Source organism: Rhinolophus ferrumequinum, chromosome 2 (assembly GCF_004115265.2).
Source record: "Rhinolophus ferrumequinum isolate MPI-CBG mRhiFer1 chromosome 2, mRhiFer1_v1.p, whole genome shotgun sequence".
NCBI lineage: Eukaryota > Metazoa > Chordata > Mammalia > Chiroptera > Rhinolophidae > Rhinolophus > Rhinolophus ferrumequinum.
Window position 1 is genome coordinate 107,104,911 of NC_046285.1, and position 22,867 is coordinate 107,127,777.

Here is a 22,867-nt window from a genome sequence, read left to right on the forward strand (position 1 = left end):
ATGATGCAAATGACCAACAAAAATCCCAAGACATCCATGTGAATAAATTTGAAATCAAAAGATTACCATTTCAAAGTATCATGCTGCAGAAATACTGACATTCAAAAAGCAAAGAAATATGTAACTAACACGTTCGGTGCCTTGACCTGAAGGACTAAGAAATCATCACCTTTATGCTAACAGACAGGGAGACGTGTGGCAGCTGTGCTGGGACCTAACAGAGTACCTTCTCTGACTGCAGTCAGGACAGCGGGGCTCAGGCCTCAGCGTGCATCAGACGCCCCCGGGGGCCCGTCCTGTTTCTGCTCAGCAGGACCGAGGGGGCCTGACACTCGCCACGCTGGCAAGTCCCAGGCAAGGAAGATGCTGCCGTCTGGGAACAGACAGTGAGGACAACGCAGCTTCGTGACAACGGCCTGGCCTCTCATCGCTCACTACGTCAAGTCAAACGTGCACAGCGCCCAAGGGAAGCCAGCCAGCGGCCTAGGGAATACTCGAGGGCGGAAGCACGGAGGGGAGGGCGCTGAGAGTTCAGAGAGCAGACCCCTGGGAGTGGAACCTGACCCGCCCTAGGGAATGGGGCCTGCACACACTACCTAGTGCCGTGCAGACAGGAGAAACGCTGCGGCTGCGTAACCGAGGGATCTCCAGGAGGACAAGAGGAAGCCCACACGTGCAGTTCCAGGGCACTGCCAAGAACAACGCAGGCATCCCCAAGGCTCTGAGAATAAAGGAAGTCTCCACGTTTCCCAGAGACCCTTGGCCCTGGAAGGAAGATTAGAAGCTACAGCTAAATATTCAGACAGCTGGAGATTATGAAACTGGCTGGCAGCTGCTCTTCAAAGATGTTTCTGAGAAACGAGGGTGAAGAAACATGGGACTATTTCTTCTCCCTTCAGTTTCTTTTCTGCCTTTTTATGCTGTTTAATACCACAACATGACGTTCACTGGAATTCTTTATGGTGTCCCACAAATCCTGGCCGCAGAAGAAATCAATTATCAATCAAGTGTGAAGCCTGGAAAACTAATAGTTGCCTTTTGTAACAATATTAAATGGAAACATACATATTATTCACGTTACTTATAATTATATACGAACTATGAACTGCATATGGCCACAGACAAAAAGACACAAAATGAAACAAGGAAGACAAAATTATCAAGGTGTAAATGTTTTGCAATAAACTTTTATATTTTTTCTATCCTTTAACTGCATGTTACTCAAACACAGTCAAGGAGATAGGAAATGAAAACTCTGCAAGCCTTATTACGTGTAAAAATCTGTAGGAATTCATTCTGACCACCCCAAAGACTGTTTGGTTTAGGGAATTCCGTAATCTCTCCCTCTGTACAGCCGTATAGGACCTTACTGTGAGTCAACGTAACAAAAGGACAGGGTCAAAACATCCACTGCCAGGGCTGCCCCACGGAAGCCAGAAGCCACGCCACCCACCGCAGGCTCTCCAGCCGGGACGCAGGTGCACTTTCCGCAGTGCGAGGCCACCGCCTGGTGGCCAGACGGGAGCACCGCGCAGGCTCCGCCCCAGCCACCTCTCCTGACAAAACGCCCACCTTGCATTTCCAACTTGGCCCACAGCGTGCCTGCCACCGAAAACACCTCGAGGGCACGGGTTTTCATGTTCCATTTTCTAACACATCCCGAATGCCTAGGACAGTACCTGGTACGTAGTAGGCACTTTATAAATATTTGTCACATAAACAAAATTTACTTCTTTATACATTCCTTCTGCTAATCTTTGAATAAAAACATGGCTGCTTTGATTACATGTCTCATTCTTCTTTAATGAGAATATTACTTTTGCAATTTTTTTCAGAGACAGAAACCTGACCAGTAACTGATACCTTACATACAGTCAGGACGTTTTCTTCCCCAGCCTCAGTGTTAGAACAGGGAGGGGGCTGCCACCCAGCCTAGACTGTATTTCAATTGCTAATCTTTAGCATTTAAAATGAAGCAGAAATCTCCACTTAATGGTTAACTGAATGAAGGCTGGCCTACACAACCAAGACAGAACCACCTGAGTCGCAGGCCACTGCCACAGCCATGTGGCTTCTGAAATTCCCCACCCTCTGATAGTGTCACTGACATGAGAAGGTATCTCAGCTTATTCACAGGCAGGGCACAGAGAACTATATACAGGCAGGATACCGAGAGTTATAAAGGAAAACACTAACCAAAGAAACTGAAACTATATAAAAGGGAGCAATTTCTCCTCTCTTTAACACCGAGCATGTTGAAATAAATTGCCAGTTAGTTCACATTTACCTGAAAATACTTGCTTTTGACCAAAATAGCTAAGGAAAGGGCCTCCAATACAGGCTTTTTAACAGCCATTAACGGTTACCTCCTTACCACGAAGCATTTAGAACTCGCTGCTGATGGGTCCCGTGCTCACTGGGAGCTGAGACGCGCAGGGCGCATGCCTGTGCTATGGCTGCCGTCACCGAGCACAGGCTTGCCTCGCTGTCTGCAAGGAGAGCGTTCCTGTGAAGCCCCCACAGCCGAGACGGCGCGACGCGCGCAGCGATTCCCTCACGGCACATCTTGTGACGGATGCACAAATGAAATGAGGTGACGCGCGCACGACGCTGACACAGTTGAAAGCCCTGTGTCCTGCCGCTGAGATGCTGAGGGCAGTGCCAGGAAAGGAAAAAGGAGCTGGGCAGGGCGGCTCGCCCTACTCCCAGCGCCACTGCCTCTCTAACGGTTCTCTGCAAACACTTTTGGCCTTTTTTCACAAAAGCAGAAATCGGCTTTGGATTTCTTTCGGTTAGTGAAAACAGGTACTATCTAATGTAGATCTTTCATATGGGCGAAGCGTCGTAACATGAACTTTTGAAAAGTGGGAGTGGGTGGCTTAGAACAGAAATCTGGATGCTACAAGTCGGAAATCCAGGTGCTGGCAGGCCACGTGCCCCCTGAAGCCCGTAGGGGAGGGCCCTTCCCGCCTCTCCCTGCTGCTGGAGCCCCGGGGCTCCTAGGTGTGTGGCAGCACAAGTCCAGCCTGCCTCGGCCTGCACTTGGCCTTCCCGTCTCTTCACATCACCTTCCCTGTGGGCGTCTGTCTCAGAGTCCAGATCCCCCCTTGTACAAGGGCACCCGTCATACTGCATTCGGGCCCAACTACAGACCTCATTTTACCTTAATCACCTCCCACCTCGGGGCCAGAGGCAGCCTGTCAAAAATATAAGTTGAAAAAGAAAAAAGGGCCAGCCTGGTGGCTCAGGTGGTTGGAGCACCCTGCTCCTAACGCCAAGGTCACCAGTTCGATTCCCACATGGGCCAGTGAGCTGCGCCCTCTACAGCTAAGACTGTGAACAACGGCTCTCCCTGGAGCTGGGCTGCCGTGAGCAGCTGAGGTCAGTGTGAGCTGCTGCGGGCTGCCGTGGGCTACCGTGTGCTGTCCTGAGTGGCCGGCAGCCGGCGACAGCTGCCGTGAGCTGCTGTGAGCAGCCGACCGACGGCCTCAGCCGGGGTAGCCAAGGCGCATAACACCAGCGTGGGCCAGGGAGCTGTGTCCTACACAACTAGACTGAGAAACAACGGCTTGAACCGGAGTGGCGGGGAGGCAGAAGGGGAAAAAAAAGTGAAAAAATGAGAATATTCCAAGTTTCATGGGAAGGAAAAAAAAACCCACCTCAGTTAAGGAGCTTAAATGCATTTGAAATCCCAAGGCCCATTCTAAGCCAGCACAACAACAGTTTAATTAGCTGTCAAATTTCTAAAACAAACCCGAGGGCAGGGTGGGGGTTTGGAACCAGAGCACGGAAATAGCATTTTTTTTCCTACACTGCCAAAAATCTGCTTCCACAGCCACGCTTCTTTTCCTAACGTAAAGGCCACTGGAGTAATCTTTCACACGATGAAGAAAACGTGTGACTAACAGGAATTTGTGCTGCCAGTGTACGTGGCATTACCTCGTCTCACTAGCTTTTCACACCTGCATGTTAGAGCGTCTCAGTCTACCTTAAATTATCAAGGAAAAGGTTCAGATCTTACCCTTTTTATATCCCCACATGACCTAGCTGTGCCTGACAGATACCAAGCATATAACGAGTGGATTGATTTATCAACTAAATTCACTGAAAGACTTGAAAATAAACATCATCACAACAATCTAAGCTCGGTTTTGTTGAATGCACATGAATCCTGTTAAAGTATTTCCCAAACCAGAGTCAGGGAATTTTGCTTTTCATTTATTGGCATATAAATACAAGTATGTTTATGATGGGGAGTCAGGAGTGATTTATTCAAACACTGCCTGTCTCTAGCCTCTCTTGGCTACCTTTCCACTCCTCTGTCCATAAGGCCCTGTAAATCTGTGTTCTTCTTTCCCAGTCCTGTTTTCTTTCTGCACCGTCTCCACGTGCCCTTTAGGTCCACTCTCCACCCTGATGTGTTCCCAAGAGGCTGAAGCCAACGTGCACTCGCTTACAGCTTCCTGCTGGATTTGGGGAGTGGCAGGCCCTTCAGGAAACGAGGAGGAGGCTGAAGCCGGGCCCCTGACTTCCCCACTGCATCGAGGCAGCAGGAGCTCCACCTTCCGATGGAGGCTGTGGCCCTGCCAGCACCTACCCTCCTGCGAGGCTGGAAGTTCTCCTGCCACTCCTTCAAGCCGGCGGGGGGTGGGGGGTGGGGTGGGGGGGTGGAACCATGCCACCCCCTCTTCTAGTTCCAGGGGCTTTGCTAGCCTCCTGCTGGTTCCCCGAACCCTGCCCACACCTCTGTCCGTCATCTCTTCATTACATTCTTCATTTCTCCCTTTAGTTCCCTGCCAAGACATGGATGTGATACATTCTGATCTTATCTCATTTGAGCCACAATAACTTTTGGTCAGATGAAATCATTTCTTCTTGGCACTCACTCGTTTGTCCCACTCTGCATGACTCTCTGTCTAGTTCGTATTTCTACAGACCGGAAATAATAATTCTTCCCAGCTGAAATGCAGCTCCCCCCTTTCTCACTAATGTCAAACTCTTGAGAACTTAATCTCAAAACACCCCACAAACACTTTAGAAGTCACGTATTATCACAGTGGTTTTCAACCCCACTGCTAAGAACCCAAGAGTACATCAGGAACACTTACGGTTCTGTAAACATTGAATTAATATTTCCATTTATTTTTTATCTGGAAATCATTTCAAACTTACAAAACGTGGTATGACTAAACCCAATGCAAAGAATACCCACGTGCCCTTTACCCAGACTCACCAACATGTCACATTTGCTCACGTCTGTAGCACACTCAAACACACGTGATATATTTTTCGAACCAGCTAAGGATAAGGTACATATATCAAGACCCTTTATTCCTAAATACTTCAGTGAATACTCCTGAAGAATAGGGATAACATCTCAGACACCCACCCACTACACACAGCTGTCAACTTCAGAAAAGTCAGTGTTAACACCTTTATCTAAGCGACCACTGACATTCCAATTCTGTCAATTGACCCACGTTGCCCTATATAACATCTTCTTCTTTCGAGTGTCCGGTATCGCACTGAAATGTCACGTATCTTTAGCCCCCTTTGATTTGGATCCTCTCCACTGCCTATCCTTTCTGTATGACATTACAGTATACTTCTACAGTTTAAAAATCACAACACACAGGAGGACTTCCATTGCCAACTATGATGGTGATGTAGCAGATCAATTTTCCCACCAAGAATAACTAGAAAAACAGACTTTAAATAAACAAAAATCATTCGAAGGGATCTGAAAGCTACCAAGTGACACAGGCCTTGAGGACCAGGACCTGGAGAAGAGGGCCCAGCTCTGGCCCAGCCCTTCCTGAAGCACAGGCATATTCCAAAGTAGCTTGGGTTAAGAGGCAGCAGAGCTAAGCAGAGCAGCCCACAGTCTCCCCCCTTGGCAGGGGAGCTACAGGACAGCCAGCTGGGGGCGGGTCATGACCCTGGATAAGGAGAGAGCAGAGGAGAATGGACCCCCAGAGCCATTGCCCCCGCCAGCACCAGCCCTGTGTGGGAGCAGCATAGGGAGGCGCCGACGCCAGCAGACTGAGGAGGACAGGCCAAGGCACCGGCAGAGCTCAGAGCAGTCTCGTGGTGCTGCAGACATCAAGGCTGAAGGTCGGAGCCTGCCGAGACGGAAGGGCTCTCAGCCGGACGCTGCTGTAGGACTAAAACCCTTGGCGGGAGAAAGAACTAGAAATAGTCCAGCTGGAAGTATGGCTGAAACCAGCGTGAATGAGCTCAAGCCCTGACGGACCACGTGATCTACTCAGACTCGACCCTGACAGGCAGGTAGAAGCCAGAGGAAAGAAATCCTTGCCGGAGAAAACTATTTATCCAGAGCCTCTACAAGTTTTCATTCAGAAAGTCCATTAACCAACAAAAAATTACCAGAATGACCCAGAGGAGAATTGGATGAGAAAAGCAGGCCAAGGGGTGATCCAGGTATTGGATTTATAGACTCAGAGTTTAAAATAACTAAATAATATGCTCCCGAAAATAGGCAACAAGAGGATTTCATCAGGGAACTAAAATAAAAAACAACCAAGTGAAAAATCATTACAAAACTAATTAATGCTAAATGAGGGGGTCAGTTGGCCACATATAGTAGTGGCTATTTTACACCAGAGGCGGACAGCAGGGATTATCCACCTTCCGCATCACAGAAAGCTGTACTGGACCATGCTGACAGAGGTCAGGGAGGGCTGTCGATTTGAAATTACACAAAGCAACTTTTTTTTCCACCGTTCAAGGAAGTGTGTTAGTCAAATCTCTCTCCAGGATATCATGCCTGTGCTGGTTTGTAGTCACTGCTGATGTTCAGTAAACAAACAAGGGTGCTTCACAGTATTACCGTTAAAATACATCTAAATAAACAAATAAATTTTAACACATTAAAACCAATGTTGCAGCTTTTTAAATGTCAGAAATGAGACTGCAAGCTTATGGCCGCTCACGCTGGCTGCCGGCCACTCACATTGGCCACTGGCAAGCTTATGGCCGACCTCTGGCTGCTCACAGCAACCATGTGGGAATCGAACCAGCGACCTCGCTGTTAGGAGCACAGCGCTCCAACCACTTGAGCCACCGGGCAGGCCCTCAAGTTGTTTTTAAATTACACCATTTAACATCTCAAATGCAACATAACACATTTGAAAGGTATTTTCTATAAGACAATGGAGATTTAAACAGGCAATGGCTTTTTCATCCTCTCTCTCCAAAATGAACACTTGTCAATTAAGGCAAGGATTAGACCTTGTGATTTAATTGTGAAACAAAAATATCTCACCCTTCTGATTTCAAGCTTCAACATCAGTTTAAATGAAAAGCATCCTGATGTTGCAAAGAGAGCTGTTTAAGAAATCTTTACTTTTGCAACTCCTTATCTCTGCAACTTCTATCTTTTTTTTGTTACATAACAACCAAAACTAAAAACAGAAGGTGGGTCGGGGAAGAGGCCTTAGTCAGGCCTTAGGCCAGGGCAGACGTCTCCAACGGCCAGCTGAAGTTCAAAGTTCCCGGTAAAACCTCCTGCCGCCACCGCAATCCACTTGGATCCTTCCTTTAACACTCGGTTTCCTGTAGCACATCCAGCTTCAGGGGACACCACTTTAGAAGGGTGGCGGTCCCCTGGGACCAAGTATTCAGCCCTGCACAGGGAACATACTTGTACCATAAGATGGGAATAAACCATTTTGTCTGAGGTAACCGTGCAGGGCGTTCTGACAACACCCAAAAGGGACACACGTGTCCAGGCTGTCCAATAAGGAAGTGAGACTGGGCCTGAGGCTGAGCCCAATGACACAGCCTTTCAGGCCATGGCACAGTTCTGTTTAGGTTCTTGAGTGATTGTGGGTTTTGGTGGGTTTTCTCTTTGGTTTTTGGTCTTTACCCTAACAGCAAAGAGAAGCCATTGAAGACGTAAGCCGGGGAATGAATAATCAGACTGAATTGTTAAAAATTACTTGGCTACAGTGTATAGAACAGACTGGAGAGTGCCAACAAGTGGACAGTGCCAGGGGCAGAGATTCAGGCGAAATGAGAGGGGCCTGGACTTGGGTGGTGGCAGTGACAATGGCGGCAGGCTGACGGACTCAGGACGTGTCCGTGAGGGGAAACCTCTAGGATGTTCTGATAGACAGGTGGGGGCTGAATGGTGAGCAGGAGATGGGGAGCAAGGAGGATCCTGGCCCCTCATCTGAATGTCGGTGCCCTGGGGAGGCTCAGGCAGCCAGTTTTCGGTGGGGTGGAGGGACGGATGTCATGAGTCAACCGCGAGAAAGTAAAAACCAGCTTGCTCTGAGAAAGTGAAACTGTCCTGTAGTTTGTCGGGCTGGGATAACAGATACACATGAAGCCAACTGCCAAGTTAACAGGAAACAATATTTCTCCCAAGGACACACTGCACTGTAAGCGTCATCGTGACCCCTTTCATGAGTGGTTTCTTATTCAGAGAAAGCTTAGTCTGTAAAATCCCCACTATCAGAAATTTTGCTTACACCAGGAAGAGGACACATCCTACTCTCGCCTGTGGGACCAAAGGCACTGTGACACAGGGCAGCAGCGTGGCTTCCAGGAGCCACAGAACCTCAAAGAAGGATTTGCAGGCACTAAATTCCACATCTACCTCAATTTTGTAGTTTTCCAGGAAACGGGACCCGCGTCCACTGCAGGGAGACCTGATGCTGACCCCTGATGCAGCCCTCCTTTGCCTGGAGCCACAGAAATACAGCTTCCCCTGCACTTCAGCTGGACTCCACCCTGCCCCAAATCCTACAGCAGCTCCATCCTTTCCTCTGTTGGCAAGATGCCCAGTTCCTCTGGTGGGTGGTCTCCCTCCCTGCCATGAGCCATAAACCTGACCTTGTGAGACTCTAGGTCCTTCCTGATAGTCATAGACTGATTAGGCTAAGATGAGACAATTAGAATTTGAAGTGATTATGAAACACATGAGAGAAATGCCAAGTAGGACTTACAGTCAGGGTTCTGAGCCTGGAGGAGAGGTTTGAGCTACAGCTACATCCAGGAACCACTGGCACCCAGATGGTAACTAATGCTGTGTGTGCACAGATAAGGGGAGAAGGGGGCCCAGGGCTGAGTCTCCACCGGCTAACAGGCTGCTGCACAGAAGGGTGATAAGCAAAGGAGACAGAGAAGTGGCCCAAGACATCCGTGGGGAAGGCCAGGGAGTGCGGGACAAGATCTCCAGAAGTCTAACCTTGACCAAGTCCCCCCAGATTCGTTTGTGGCCCTTGCTTTTATAAGCACAATTTGACTTTGGTAGAGGACTGACCTCCAAAGACTGACTCATGCTTATCATCCATGAGACCCTGATGTGTTTTGCAGACTGCCAGTTTATTACTCTGCAGTGAGAAACATAGCCACCCAGCAGAGTGACAGGCAACAGCCCTCCAGCTGAAGGAATGAGCGGAGAAAACAGTGTTACTGGAGCCCAATGAGAGCTGAGACTGGTGGGGGAGGCCCCTGGGTGGGGGTCACAGCTGCAGAGGGAGCAGGAAGAAACACCCAACCTCTCTCCACCCACTGACGCTTTCCGTTGGTGAGCCCTCCTGGCAGTCAGCAAGGGAGCCAGTGCAAGCGGTGTGGGGGAGTCCACCTCCCAGAGCAGAGGACAGCAGATCCGAGGATTCCAAAGAGGATAAACAGGGCAGGGAGCTATGGTGGCCACGAGCATTCTCCCTCCTCACTGGATATGGCTGCCCCTTGAGCAGACGCATTTGCACAAAGCAGAAACTTGTACTGGGAAGATGCCTTCTTGTCTGGACTAGTGCTCCAAACACAACCCAGGCCCCCCAGCTGCACCTTTCCTAAGGGGGACGGCAAACAGTCCAACGCACTGTGGTGAATTAGCCTGGAACGTTGAAGACTGATTTAATTGTAATTCAGCCTCAATTAGGCAATTGCTGACTCAATCCTGGAACACCGCCAAGCACTTCCATCAGCTGCTAGACTGATATGTGACATGACAGCTCAGCTCCAATCTCCCGTCTGAGTGGGCACTGGGCATGTCCTGGCAAGGCTGACCTCAAATCAGGGCCAGAGGCTGACCCGTCCATCAACCCAGAGACAAATCAACCCACATGCAGCCACGGCTACAGACACATTTAAGTCTGTGCAAGGTTTCCACAAGGCAAGGTCCTTAACCTACACCAGTAAGAACCTCTTAGAACTTTCAACCACCAGAGGAGGAAGTTCTGCCAAGGAACAGAGGTGGACAGAAAGAGAAGGTGGTAACGGACACTTCAGAAAGCTAGCAACCCTCCAACAAAACCTTGCATGTCCCCCAACTACTCCTGCGAGCTCCTCCGTCTCTTGTGATTCCCCCAAACGTAGTTAAGGACTGTAACTGTTCCTTCCAGGTTGTTGACAATTGCGTCACAGGTATCCACGGAACGTAAACCTGCTGGGACAGATCGCTCCCAGCATTAAGGGCCGTTGGAGACGAAGGAAAACTCACTTTTTTCTATAACCTTTAACTTCTGGAAGCTTTCCAACACCTCCCCGTTCAGGATTCTGGGCAAGAAGTCCCGTATTTGCATCACTTCCGTCGTCAGCCGTTCCAGGTCCTTCTTTCTGACTCTCACATACTCTTCTTTGGTCCCCACGTGCTGGAAGAACAAGCAGATGGTAGGAGTATCACGTTTCTGTGCAGACAACGGCCATCAGCAGCCGTCGGCCGGCCGTCGTTGCAGAACAGAAGCCCGGCTTTACCCGGCGCGCCGTCTGCGGCCGTGGCCCGGCTTGGCCCAGAGGCCCCGCCTTCCCCACGGGAGCCACTGTTTTCAGTGCCCACGACGCCCGCCGCCAGAAGCCCAGCAAAACGCCAGCGCCCTTCTCCGAGCGTTTCGGCGCCGCGCTCAGCAGGAGGCAAGGGGAGTGTCAGCGAACGCCCGTGGACGCGCCCAGCCTGCCCCGCCGCGCCAGGACCGCAGGCAGAGGGAGGCGGGGGGCTTCCTCGAAGCGCCGCCCTAAGCGGGACCCCACAGGCTCCGAACGCGGGTCCGGCCCCTCCCCCTACACCACGTGCCGCGGAAGCGACGACGGCGCAGCCCTGACCGTCCTACGGACAGTAAGCCGGACACGAGCATCACAGCGTCGCGGGCTCGGGGACGCCAGGCGTAGGAGGCAGAGCGGCACCGCCGTCCCCTCCCACGAGCGCCCACCGCCCCCGGCTGCGGCCTCCGGGACCCGCACCCGGTTCGCAGGCAGGTCGCCCCGGCCACGCCGTCTGCTGACGGGCCCAGGGCTGGTCCTGCGCGCACTGGGCGAGGCCCACACGGGCCTCAGGGCGGCGCGAGAAAGCAAATGGTGGCAGCGCGAACACGCCGGCCTGCTCACTCACCCGGCGGGCCTCCTCAGCGCCTCCGGCTTCGCCCATGGCCACCAGCCTCGGCTCCGGCTGCTTGCGCCTGCGCAGCACGCGCGCCCTCTGACCCCCTCACGGCAGAAAGCGCGGGAAGAAGCGCGAGACTACGTCCCTATGGGCCTGGGGTCGGGTACGGCGAGGCACGAGGCTCAAACCTCGTCGTGCGCGCCGCCCTCTCAGCCCCACGAACTAGGGGTGGGCTCGCTCGACCCGCGTCAGCTCTTCTGGCTTAGCGGGGGCTTTCAACTTGTTAACTGCAAAGTAGAGAGACAGTGGGACCCAGGTGTAAATGTCAAATGAAATGAATAGAATCGGGCTTTCCCTGGTTGGCGAGAGGTGCTAGAGTTAAGGGCGAAGCCGTCGAGGAACCACCACCCGTTCGGCCCGCGGCCATGCTCCCCTGCTCGCTCCAAGCTCCTTGAGCGAGGGCCCCAGCATTCTGACAACGGGGTCCTCGGGAAGTCTGCCCCGGCCCCCCGTAGGGAACGTCAGTCCCACCAGCTGCCTAGAACTGAAGTGAGCACCGTGAACGTGGCGACATCGCCTAGTCCATCCGCTTGCCCACTGAGTTCGCAAAATACGGTGCAGCCGGTGGGTTGACTTGGACCGATTATTGCACGATTAATAATCGGGGTCCGTCTCTGAACCCCGCAGGAAGCTGACATTGCTGATTCCCAGGATGCTTGCTCTCCATGCCCGAGGGCTGACACGCTGCAAACCCCGGCTCCCGCCTGCGCCGCCCCTGCCCCTGCCCCGGGACCTACCCCAGCACCGGGACCAAGACACTAGGGGACCCTCGAGGGTGCCGCCTCCGCTGGCCCTAGAGACCTCTCAATGGGGCTGCCCCCAACACCCGCCAAGAACCCGAAGGACGACCCTTCGTCCCGGTGTCCACCGGCCGAGGCGGTGTGGGGAGTACAATTAAAAACTCGGTGCCATGTGTTTCGTGGGATGGCTGCCGGGCCAAATGGGGGGTTTTGTGAATGTACCTAAAGATTCTAGACCATTTACAATCGGCCGTCCGACTGCTTCTGGCCGAGACCCGATCCTGGCTAACCTCGCTGTCAACGGCACTGACTTTCGGTGACGGTGACCGAAAGACAGCGGAGCGATGGCGTGACGCAACGGGGCCCGGAGCTGCAGGGCCCCCGCCAGGGCGCCCGCGGCGCTCGCTCCCAGAACGCGCCGCGAGCGGCGGCTGCGGGGCGCTTTTGTGACGCCATCAGCCCGCGCGCCGCCTCCGCGCCGCCCCGCCCCCGCCGCCTTGTGCGCAGTCGTGGCCCGGGCAGCGCCGCGGCGCGAGGCAGAGGTGCCGGGGGCTGCGGCCGGGGATGCTCCAGCGGGCGCGAGGGCCCCCGCCATGCAGCCCGCCGAGATCCAGTTCGCTCAGCGGCTGGCATCGCACGAGAAGGGCGTCCGGGACCGGGCTGTGAAGAAGCTGCGCCAGTACATCAGCGTGAAGACGCAGAGGGAGACAGGTGGGCGCCCGGCGGTTCGCCGCGCCGCGTGGCGGCCGGGTCGGGGCTGAAGGCCGGGGCCTGGGCCGAGCCGCCGGTAGAGCAGGGAAAACGTCGGGCGCTGAGTCGCGCCCCTGCCGCGTGCTTCTGTGTGTTCGCACCGTGGGGACCGCTTCCCGCCGGGTCTAGTCTGGTTTTACGGTGGAGGGACTGAGGCCCACAGGGGTTAGGTCGTCTGCGGAAAGTCACAGTGGGAGGAAAGCTCAGAATAGACCCCGTCTGTCCCACCCGGGTCCTGTACTTTACGTACTAGGCTCAGCCTGATTTATGCTGTGCTCCTCATTGATTCACGCCATCATTAGAACAACACCTTTCGGGGCTGCAGTTACAGGACAGAAGACAGAGTTCCTACCCTCGAAGCATTCGTGCTAGTAAAGCTGGGGCGGAGGGCGCGGCGAGATCACTAAAGCAGAGATTGTGGAGTGTAGTAACGGACATGGGGATCAGGGAAGGAGGGCGCTCCTCTGCGCCGGCTGGTCCAGGAAGGCCTCTCTGCGGGGAGGCCGACAGGTTCGAACTGAGGCGGGAGGCATGGCTGGACGAGCAGTAAGTCGGGGCGGGGAGGGCGGAGGGACGTGAAGTTCAAAATGTAGTCATCCGCCTGGTCCTCCCCCCACTGGCGTTGCAGTGGGGTGCCATTGAAGGATTGCATTTGCCTGATGCAAAATATGTTCTGCAGATCCTAATGCACGCCCAAGGTGTTTTCTATTGCACCAAGATAACGTTTGGTTTAATTCCTAACACATTTAGAGCCTACTTGAAAGAATGGGTATCATCTCCCCGCAGTACTGACATTGTTAGTTTATTTTGAAGAGCAATCACAAAAGACCACTCGGAAAAGAAAATACAATTTTAGGGGAAGTCTGCTAGTAAGCGGAATGAAGATCAAAGTTTCCTGGCCTCGGTTTTGTTAGGGATCTCCCTGACAGACTTCATTTCCTCTCGTGGTTTCAGGTACCCCAGACACACTAAAGGTTCTTAACCCTAAATTTCTAGCCTGACCTTAGCTACTTGTAGCTCAGCCGTGCTACTGACCTGGCGTCTCCACCTCCCTGGAATTCCTAGTCCTCAGGTCATCTGTTCCCCTAGCCTCTTCCCAGCTCATCCTCTATGTGCCAGCTTCACGTTCCATCGACAGCAGAGCATTCCCGGGTCCTAGTGTACAATACCCCGTTTATCACGTGTCTGCCTTGCTTCTGTTCATGCTGAAAAGATTTCCACCCCTGACCCACTCCCAATATTCAGCATCACTTTCCCGGTCCTCTCACCCCCACTCCCCTGGGATTCTGGAATATCCAGTTTGTGTCTATTGTAGCACTTAGCTGCATTGCTTGCTAATTATCTGTTAATGTGTCACTTTTCCCCAAAACACTGTTAGCTTCCGTCTGTTTTCTTAGCTGGAAGTGGAAGCACATCCAGGCAAACGGGAGCCTGGCTATTTACAAGAACAGAAGGCCAGATGCAGTACATATGGAGCTGAGACAGCCAGACAGCCTGTTGCTCAAACCCCCTTGCTGAGCGGGTCCAGGGTCTGAAATGCTCATGCAAACACTTGCAGCCATTGCGTTTCTGTCATGTCCAGGGGCCCTGTCCGCTTAGCACCCCAATCACCCACAGTTACTCATCTGAATCTCTTGTTCATTGCACAGAGTATAGTGAGTCTTCAGAAAAGCAACTGCAAAGTAAACGTCATAGACAGTGATGATGGGACAAAATTAACATGATCTCTGCCACAGCTGTACTCTATCAAAATAGAAACACAAGTTTGGAAGTACTTGGCCTGACATTTTAATCTCATTGACAACCTCAATTTCTTTTTGCATGTTGTCTTAGGAAATCTAAAGTTTTACTCTAACATACATATAGCCGTCCTCCAGCAGCACAGACAGCTTTGTGATGTTAGAAAGAAATGAGAGGACCTGCCCGGTGGCTCAGGTGGTTGGAGCACCATGCTCCTAACACCAAGATCGCCGGTTCACTTTCCACCTGGGCCTGTGGGCTGCCATGTGCTGCCAGGAGCGGCCGGTGGCCAGTGTGAGCAGCCGGCAGCCGGCGAGAGCTGCCGTGAGCTGCCGTGAACGGCCGACCAGCGACCGACCCCCTCAGCCGGGGGAGCGCAACTCTCGTAACCAGCACGGGCCAGGGAGCTGTGTCCTACACAACCAGACTGAGAAACAACGGCTTGAACCAGAGTGGGGTGGGGGAGGGGGAAAGAAGGCCAGGGGGTGGGGGAGGAGGGGGGAGGAATGAGAAACCCTTCGGCTGCTCACAGCAGCTCAGCGTGCAGCACCGTTGGTGCTGAGTGTGTGGTCATGGGATGGTCGCTGTCGCCGTCCATGGTTTTCCTCGGGCCGGCCCACGTGTCATTTCCTCATCCAGGTCTGTGGGGTCGGGCACAGGGTGCCTGCTGTGTGCTCTTCTCACTGCGCACACCGTGGGTGGCTCTGGTGATCACCACTGAACTAAGCAGGCGACACTCCCTGCCCGTTTGATCGATTCTGCAACTTTGAACACCTGCTAAAATTAGGATTTATCTTAATTAACTTTGTGACAGTTCCATTTGCATTCTTGCTTTCATTTGGTGGCACATAAAATAACTACATCTTACAGTTGGTGGGGCTCAGATTCAATGGTAGTAATGGGGGAAATCAGTGTTTTTTCATACGATAGCTAGGGGGGGGTCCCTCGACCCAGTTATAATATCCAGGAGCTGCAGCTGTTGTGACACAGGTGTGAGTTTGAATATACACTCCACCCCCTCCTGAAACAGTTCCTGGGCTCCTTCGTGGTGAGAACAGGTGAATTTTCTCACTTCAAAGCTTGTTGGTATTTCCTGTATCCACGTCTCAACTTTCCTTTCACCTCGGTCGTTTTGAACTAAGCCTATATTGTCAGACACTTGGTTGTTAAGTTTAAGAAATTCAACCCCCAGAAGAAAAGACAGGTCAAGAAGCAACTGGAACAAAACTAGAGACGCGTACTTCACCTTCAAAGTTTTGAAAGACATTGAATAAGGGAAATTTGTTTTGCTTTAAATGTTTCAAAAATTGGTGCCTTGTTTTTACCAGCTAAATTACTGGGTGAAAGCAAGTGATTTCTGTAAATATGTAGATGTTTTAAAAGGGAAAAGACCTTCAAGAGCCTGTGGGCAGAGAACACAAGACAATCATGACACCCACAAATTGAATAGTGCTTTGCTCTTATAAAACACTTCTCATACGTGCTCGTATTTTGGCCCTAACCATAAACCTCACATATATGTGAGGAAACAGGCCCAGAGGTTAGTGACTGTCGTGCGGGGTGTCGTGCGGGGTCTCCGGTCCCGCCCCCCACACAAGAACGCAGGATATGGCTAGGCCAAAAAGGAACACCCATGGAGCCATAGGTAGGGAAGTCACACCACTATACTCTCGCTGGCAGCTGGGTTGGAGACACAGGAACCAGGAGCAACACAATTCTCAGCCCTCACTGTGCCGCTTGCAGGCTCAGCCACCATCTTCTTGCTAGCCCCCCATTTTTTGCTAGCCTAGCCTCGGCAGTTATATCCATGGCTAATGGCTCACTGGTTACAGCTGACGGCCAACTAGCCACAGCTGATGGCCATTTGATCACAGTCGATGGCCATTTACTACCTGAGCCAGCACCTTTCTATGTGAGGCTGAGAGCCTGGAAACTGCTTTTTGGGGCTCTGTCCCCACAGTGACACTTTTCTAATACTGCTAGCCGAGGCCTGACCCAGGGTTTGTTTCCACTGTACTTTGTTGTCTCCCGTAGGATGAAGCAGAATACGCTTTCACGTCCAACTCCCTTTCCTGCCCACTGGCCAGGATGTCACACTTTACTGTGTCAAAAGCTATTGTTGAACATTACAAAAGTACATCATCATGTGACTTTGCCTATTGCACGTCTGGGTTGTCCCAAGATACTTGGGTATGTCAGATTATCACTTAGGGTTGGTTTGACAGGCTGGTGCCCTTGGAAGAGCCATCTAGAGACTCTGCTGTTTTTAAGGGAAGAGCCATCTAGATACACTGCTGTTTTTAAGGGAAACAGCCAGAATACAGAATATGTGGAACCTGTGATGCTATTGAGGTTACACACGTGCACGCAGTTACATTTCTGTGTCACATAAGTGTGTAGGAACGATCTGAAGAGGTGCACATCGGGCAGGTAACAGTGATCCCTCTGGGAGGGGCCGGGGTTTGGGAGGCAGTGAACAGGAACTTTTGATTGTACAACCGTTGGTGTAGTATATGAATTTTTTGCAATAAAAATTTTTATCGTTTAGGACTCTTTCAGTTGCAACTTGACAACACAGCCAAGCCACACTAGTTTTAAAGGAAAGACCTGCAGCCCAGCTTCATGCAGGTGCCCCAGTGGAGGCCCCAGAACCCAGCGTTTGTCCATGGCCAGCCCTGCTCCCCCGATTGGTTTCATTCTCACAGGCTGCCCATCGTGTGGGAAGGTGACTGAGTACAGGCGCGAACTGTCTTCTCTTGCAGTCTCCTCAAGCCTGAGAAGAGGGTCTGGGTCTGTGGTGGGGTCATTTGTCCACTCTGAACCAGCGCTGCGGCCAAGGGACCTCGTGCCAATTTGGCGTAAGCTCAGCTCGCTGCGTCCCTCGTGTGGGTGAGTCCCGCCCACACACTGCCTCCTTCCACGGGCCCTGCCTTAAAGGTGGGCAGCACTGGAGGGAGGGCGGCTTAGCTGCCCTGTAAAAGCGAGAGGAGGGCCCAGTACCGAGCCTCGTGCAGAAGCCAATGTCATTTTAACACTCTTCATCATGTTCGTGCTTTTCGAATTTCAGGATGAAGTGTTTTAAACAAAAAGAGAAAAGAGCTCATGATAACACATTCATGTAGTGGTTTTCTTTTTTTAATTCAGGACTACTTCAAACACATAAAAAGCCTATTCACTACTATACTTCGGTGTTTATCCATACCCAGCCAGTTTGTCTGATCTGCCCACTTCCTCCTTCCCACTAAATCCTTGTGAGGCAAAGCCCACTCATCTCATATCCAGATACTCAGTATGTGTCTCTAAAAAATAAGGACTCTTTTTAACATAACCACAGTGCCGTTATCACACCTTTTTAAAAAAATCTTAGTATGAAATACCCAGGCTGTTGAGGTTTTCCCATCATTTCGTAAATTTTTTATGACAAATCAGAATCTAAGCAAGACCCGCCCATTGCATTTGGTTGATATGTCTGCTAAGACTTCTAACAGTTCTTACCTATCTTTTCTTTGCAATTTATGTGTTGGAGAAACTGGGTCATTTATCCTGTAGTTTCCCACTTTGGGGATTAATTACACACACATGCATGGGAACCCCACATCCATGAGAGAGTCAGAGACCCCACATACAGGAGAGGTTCAGAGACAGAAAGAAGAGATGAGGTGTCTGTGACATTCTGAGCTCAGATTGAAGTAAGGCGCCTGGGGCTTCAGAGGGGAGGCAGGTCACTGCAGGACGATAAGAGCAGATGTGCAGTCGTTACTGGTTTGCCTGCCCTGCAGGTAGGGCCAAAAAGTTACTCCTGGTGATAGGTCTTACTATGAGCAAAGCCTCTCATTTAAGGGCGAGGTGGAAGTTTCTCATGAGCCTTCAGCTCAAAATAATCCACGTGCCAGAGAGGCACAGCTTGGGGTGACTCATTGTGAACCCCTACATTAGCTTTTTTGTTTTTGTAAGAAGACTTAGCAGGTGGTGCTGTGTGCTCCCTGTTGCACTGCATGCGGCGTCTAATGAATAGTTGTTGGCTTTCGCAAGGTGAGATACGTCTACGGGTTTGGGTGTTGGTGGTCTGATTTGTCCATTTTAAAGTTCCTCGATCATTTTTCATCTAATGTCACCATTGGTGACCCTTGCCTGGATCCACTAGTTCATTAGCCGTAAGGTGACTGAACATCCGTGCAGGTCCAGTGACAGTTACTGTGGCCACTTAGCTCAGTGCCTGTCCTGGGGTTTATCGCTCACTCTAGTGCGCGTTCTCAGCAGAACGCTCCCCACATGCTACAGGAGGGGAGGAAAACCAATCGGTGAGCCATTTGCCCAACCTCTAAAGGAAATGCACTTAAATAAACTAATTTTACTATAGTTTCTGGTGTATTGCTTTTAAGTGAGAACATCCCACAAAGAATCAAAATGCGCCATAATAAAATTGGTGCCGTAAGAAAGGTCTTTGGTAACTTGGAAATCAGTACCTAGAAAGGCATACAGCTTGCTCTGAACCCTAAATAAACTTCAATCCATCAAAAGGATCCGTCACCTTTTAATGATCTTTCGGAGTACCGAGATCACATTGATCCTAGACATACACTCGTTTACGTGCTCCTAGTTGATCCTGTTTTGCTGCTCCAAAGGGCTTCTCCTACTGTCTCCTCCTGAGACAGTAATCAAGACAGTTGGTGGTAAGATGCATTGAGACTTGCGGGTTCTGTCTGTTCTCCACGGGCTTGGAGACTCCCAAGAGTGTACACTTACCTCATTTTAAAATTCTTTATGTCACTCAGCAATTAATGATTCCACGACACGTGGGGTCGACCCAGGAGAATGGAAGACTGCGCGTGACTTGTGCCTTGGTCGTGGGTGGTACAGGCCGAGGGAGAGAGCTTCAATAATGAGTCAGAACGAGACTAACCAAGGTGGTGCCGCTTAACGCAAGACTAAAATTGAAATGAAGTGAAAAACGTAACCGGGAGGGAGGGAGATGCGGGTACAGCCAGGTGTGACCTCATTGCAGGATCCTTAAAAGAGTCACCTTAGCAGAAATGTCCCCAAGCTTTGCCAGTTTCCCGGGGGCTACTTATATGGGACTTGAGCAAATCCTGCGTCTTTTCTCAGATTTGTGATTTTACTTTGCAAGAGCAGTGAAGATGATGTGCAGAGGGAGGGGCTAGTTTAAGCAAAGGGAGGCACGTGGGGGGGACTCATTTTGTTCATGACCGCTCCATTCGTTTTCCGTTGTGATGACGTTTGCTTCCTCACGTGACTTGGATAATGAGAACAGGCTACCACTCACCCTGCCCCATAGCTGGTAAAACTGCATAATTTATGTGTGTTGCTTTTGTAGCGATGCTTCAATAAAGAAAAAAAAAAAACATTTGCAGGTGAAACAATGAAAATGTACGAGGTCTGATAATTGAGGTCTGATAATTCAGTTCGCAGACTTGTTGCAGTGCTGTTGCAAATCTTTTTTAATATCAGAGGGATCATTCATTATCAATTTGTACCAACCGGACAAACAGTTAACCAAGTTTACTATTTGGAAGTGCTGAAAAGGCCGCATGGAAAAGTTAGAGGACCTGAACTTTTCACCAACAATTCATGGCTCTTGCATCACGACAATGCTCCAGCTCACACTGCACTGTCTGTGAGGGAGATTTTAGCCAGTAAACAAATCACTGTATTGGAACACCCTCCCTGCTCACCTGATCTGGCCCCCAATGACTTCTTTCTTTACCCGAAGATAAAGGAAATATTGAAAGGAAGGCATTTTGATGACATTCAGGACATCAAGGGTAAAACGACAGCTTTGATGGCCATTCCAAAAACAGTTCCAAAATTGCTTTGAAGAGTAGACTAGGTGCTGGCGTCAGTGCATAGCTTACCAAGGGGAGTACTTGGAAGGTGACCGTAGTGGTATTCAGCAATGAGGGATGTAGTGCTTTTTGTAAGATGGGTTCGCGAACTTAGTTGTCAGACCTTGTATGTGATATTTTCACTGCTTATGTGGCATTTTTAAACTTCAAGAAAGAAACTGTGAGGACTCTAAAATAAGATTTTTGTGCTGTTTTGCCCTCTAGGCGGTTTCAGTCAAGAAGAACTTCTGAAAATATGGAAAGGGCTCTTCTACTGCATGTGGGTGCAGGATGACCCCCCGCTGCAGGTAACAGAGTTCCCTTTGTCACGTGGCTGGATTTGGGCAGAGATGGATAGGAGGCTTGCTTGTTTCACACTGTGTCTGTCCCCTAATGTGCCCTGCGTCACCTCTGTCATGTGGAATGGGGTGCAGTGTCCAAGCATTGAGGTTAATTCTTTTTTCAAATAATGAAGAATACATATAAATTAAAGATTCATTGTTTCTCCGTCACGGATTCCTAGTTCCATGACAGGTGTTACATTGCTTATTTTGAAGTTCCTGTTTCCTTTTCTTTGTGGTCAGAAATGCCGTGGCACTAGTCTTAAGGTCCTGGGAGCGCCCTGGGCCCCTCTCTGCCGGTTACGTGGGTGCCTGCGCCTCGGCAGCCGCCGGGCCGCGCAGGGCCGGGGGCTCACTGCTCCCGCCCTCAGGTCGGCACAGGTGTGCGTGGGCACCTGGGCCCCAGCACAACGAGTAAGAAAATGGTTTTCACTGTTTAAGAGCTTTGTTCTGATGTGCAAAAGCAGAGCAGAGGGGTAAGCCTTGAAACGCCATTTGAATCCCACCGATGTGTAAAATGTCGCAGGCAGATTTGACTTGTCTGGGTTTTAATGCGTGACTTGGCCACTTCCCCCAAGCCGTGTGATAACTCGCTCTGATGTATTGCTTTTACTCCGCGGAACATATTTTGAGTAGGATAACAGGGCAAAAATATTTTTAAATCACATTCAAAAGTAACAGCCAACAGCTTTAGTGGAGGGAAAACATACACAGGAACATCGTTTTCAAGCCCGGGAGTTGATTTAAACTGGGTGAGGGAGACTTGCAGCCCCGTGAACTGCAGATCACACCCACGACGATCGGTGCTTTCTTATGTTACTCAGGCAGTTCTTTGGTTGGCACTCCCCACGGCGGGTGTCTGAGTTCTAGGCACAGATGAGCTTGCTGCCGCTGAGTTGGACACACTGTTCTGGTGGCACTTTGCCCGAATAGAGCCTGGGAGGGCGCTGTTGACCAGGCTGCCCAGCACCTTCTGAGCACTCCCGGGGGCGGCTTTCTGGTTCCACACACTGAGCCCCGTGGTCAGAGTCCCAGCTGGGGCACCTGTGTTTCCGTTATTGGGGGGGATTAGGAGAAAGTTTCAATTTAAGTTTTGGTATATTTTTAAAGCCAGCTAATTCATTTTCTCTGTAGGTCATTTGAACAGGTAACTAGACATACTTTTTTCAACATGCATCTTAAACGTCAGAGGCATATTAGGCTGGGACAGTAGTCCATTGAAAGTGGGGGTTTCACATGTGATAAAATGCAGATATTCAGATACACACTTCTTAGTGGAAGTGACACTGCAAACAGAAGTACAGACTCGTGCTCCCCTACAGATACGGGAGGAGGTGCAGGCCGTGATGCTGTCATCTCAGTGCTGCCACAAAATAACCCCGATGTTTCTCCCCAACCCCACCTTTGCAGGAGGAACTAGCGAACACTATTTCCCAACTCATCCATGTTGTTAACAACTCAGAGGCCCGTAAGTCCTGATCTTTTCATGACTCTCAAAACTTCCTCGTTCGTCTGATTTGGTAACTTGCCTAGGATATGTGGTCCATGTTGTTTCTTCTCCTTGCTTCCACGCTTCCGTTTTCCAGTGGGCTAATTTCACATTAACCTGGGGCTGGCTACCAGTGTGTAGATATCAGGCGACAAACCGGTCCTGGGGGAAAGCTATGCTCAACTGACATCCTGACTCTGTCAGATGGGAAGGAGGTGTCTTGTGGAGTGTCGTATTTGGCATCTCAGAGATTTCCGAAAAGTGTTTTAAGAAATAATAACCTTCCAGAATCTCCAAAATCTGAGTTATTTAACACTTAGAATCTGTATATGCACGTGCCAGTGTTTGCAGCAACCTCGGGCCGGGTTTATCCTTGTCGAGACTAGAGCCATATAAAGTCATCACTGCTAATATATAAACTATAAAGTAATCCCTCTACCAGAAAGAACAAACAAAAGGAGAAATTATTTCTGGGACATTCAGGCTTTGGTTACTTACAAGGGAAGAAAGAGACAGCAGAAGTAGTTTGTTTTGCTTACCGCTCCCGAGATGGA

General features: G+C 50.7%; 2 protein-coding genes across 2 annotated transcripts in view; one reads left to right on the plus strand and one right to left on the minus strand.

Annotated features, from left to right (window-relative positions):
- The window catches only part of HSF2BP (heat shock transcription factor 2 binding protein), a 66,378-nt gene extending 53,826 nt beyond the window's left edge, over nucleotides 1–12,552 (minus strand). Inside the window, exons 1-3 of the mRNA XM_033122760.1 lie at nucleotides 12,373–12,552; nucleotides 11,360–11,637; nucleotides 10,475–10,625 (exon numbers count right to left, since the gene is read on the minus strand). Coding sequence (XP_032978651.1) covers nucleotides 10,475–10,625; nucleotides 11,360–11,395 — 187 coding nt within the window. The 5' untranslated portion in view covers nucleotides 11,396–11,637; nucleotides 12,373–12,552. The remainder of the gene's footprint in view (nucleotides 1–10,474; nucleotides 10,626–11,359; nucleotides 11,638–12,372) is intronic.
- Nucleotides 12,218–22,867, plus strand: part of RRP1B (ribosomal RNA processing 1B) — a 28,515-nt gene continuing 17,865 nt past the window's right edge. Inside the window, exons 1-4 of the mRNA XM_033125150.1 lie at nucleotides 12,218–12,291; nucleotides 12,563–12,861; nucleotides 20,709–20,791; nucleotides 22,235–22,292. Of these exons, the coding sequence (XP_032981041.1) occupies nucleotides 12,218–12,291; nucleotides 12,563–12,861; nucleotides 20,709–20,791; nucleotides 22,235–22,292 (514 nt within the window). The remainder of the gene's footprint in view (nucleotides 12,292–12,562; nucleotides 12,862–20,708; nucleotides 20,792–22,234; nucleotides 22,293–22,867) is intronic.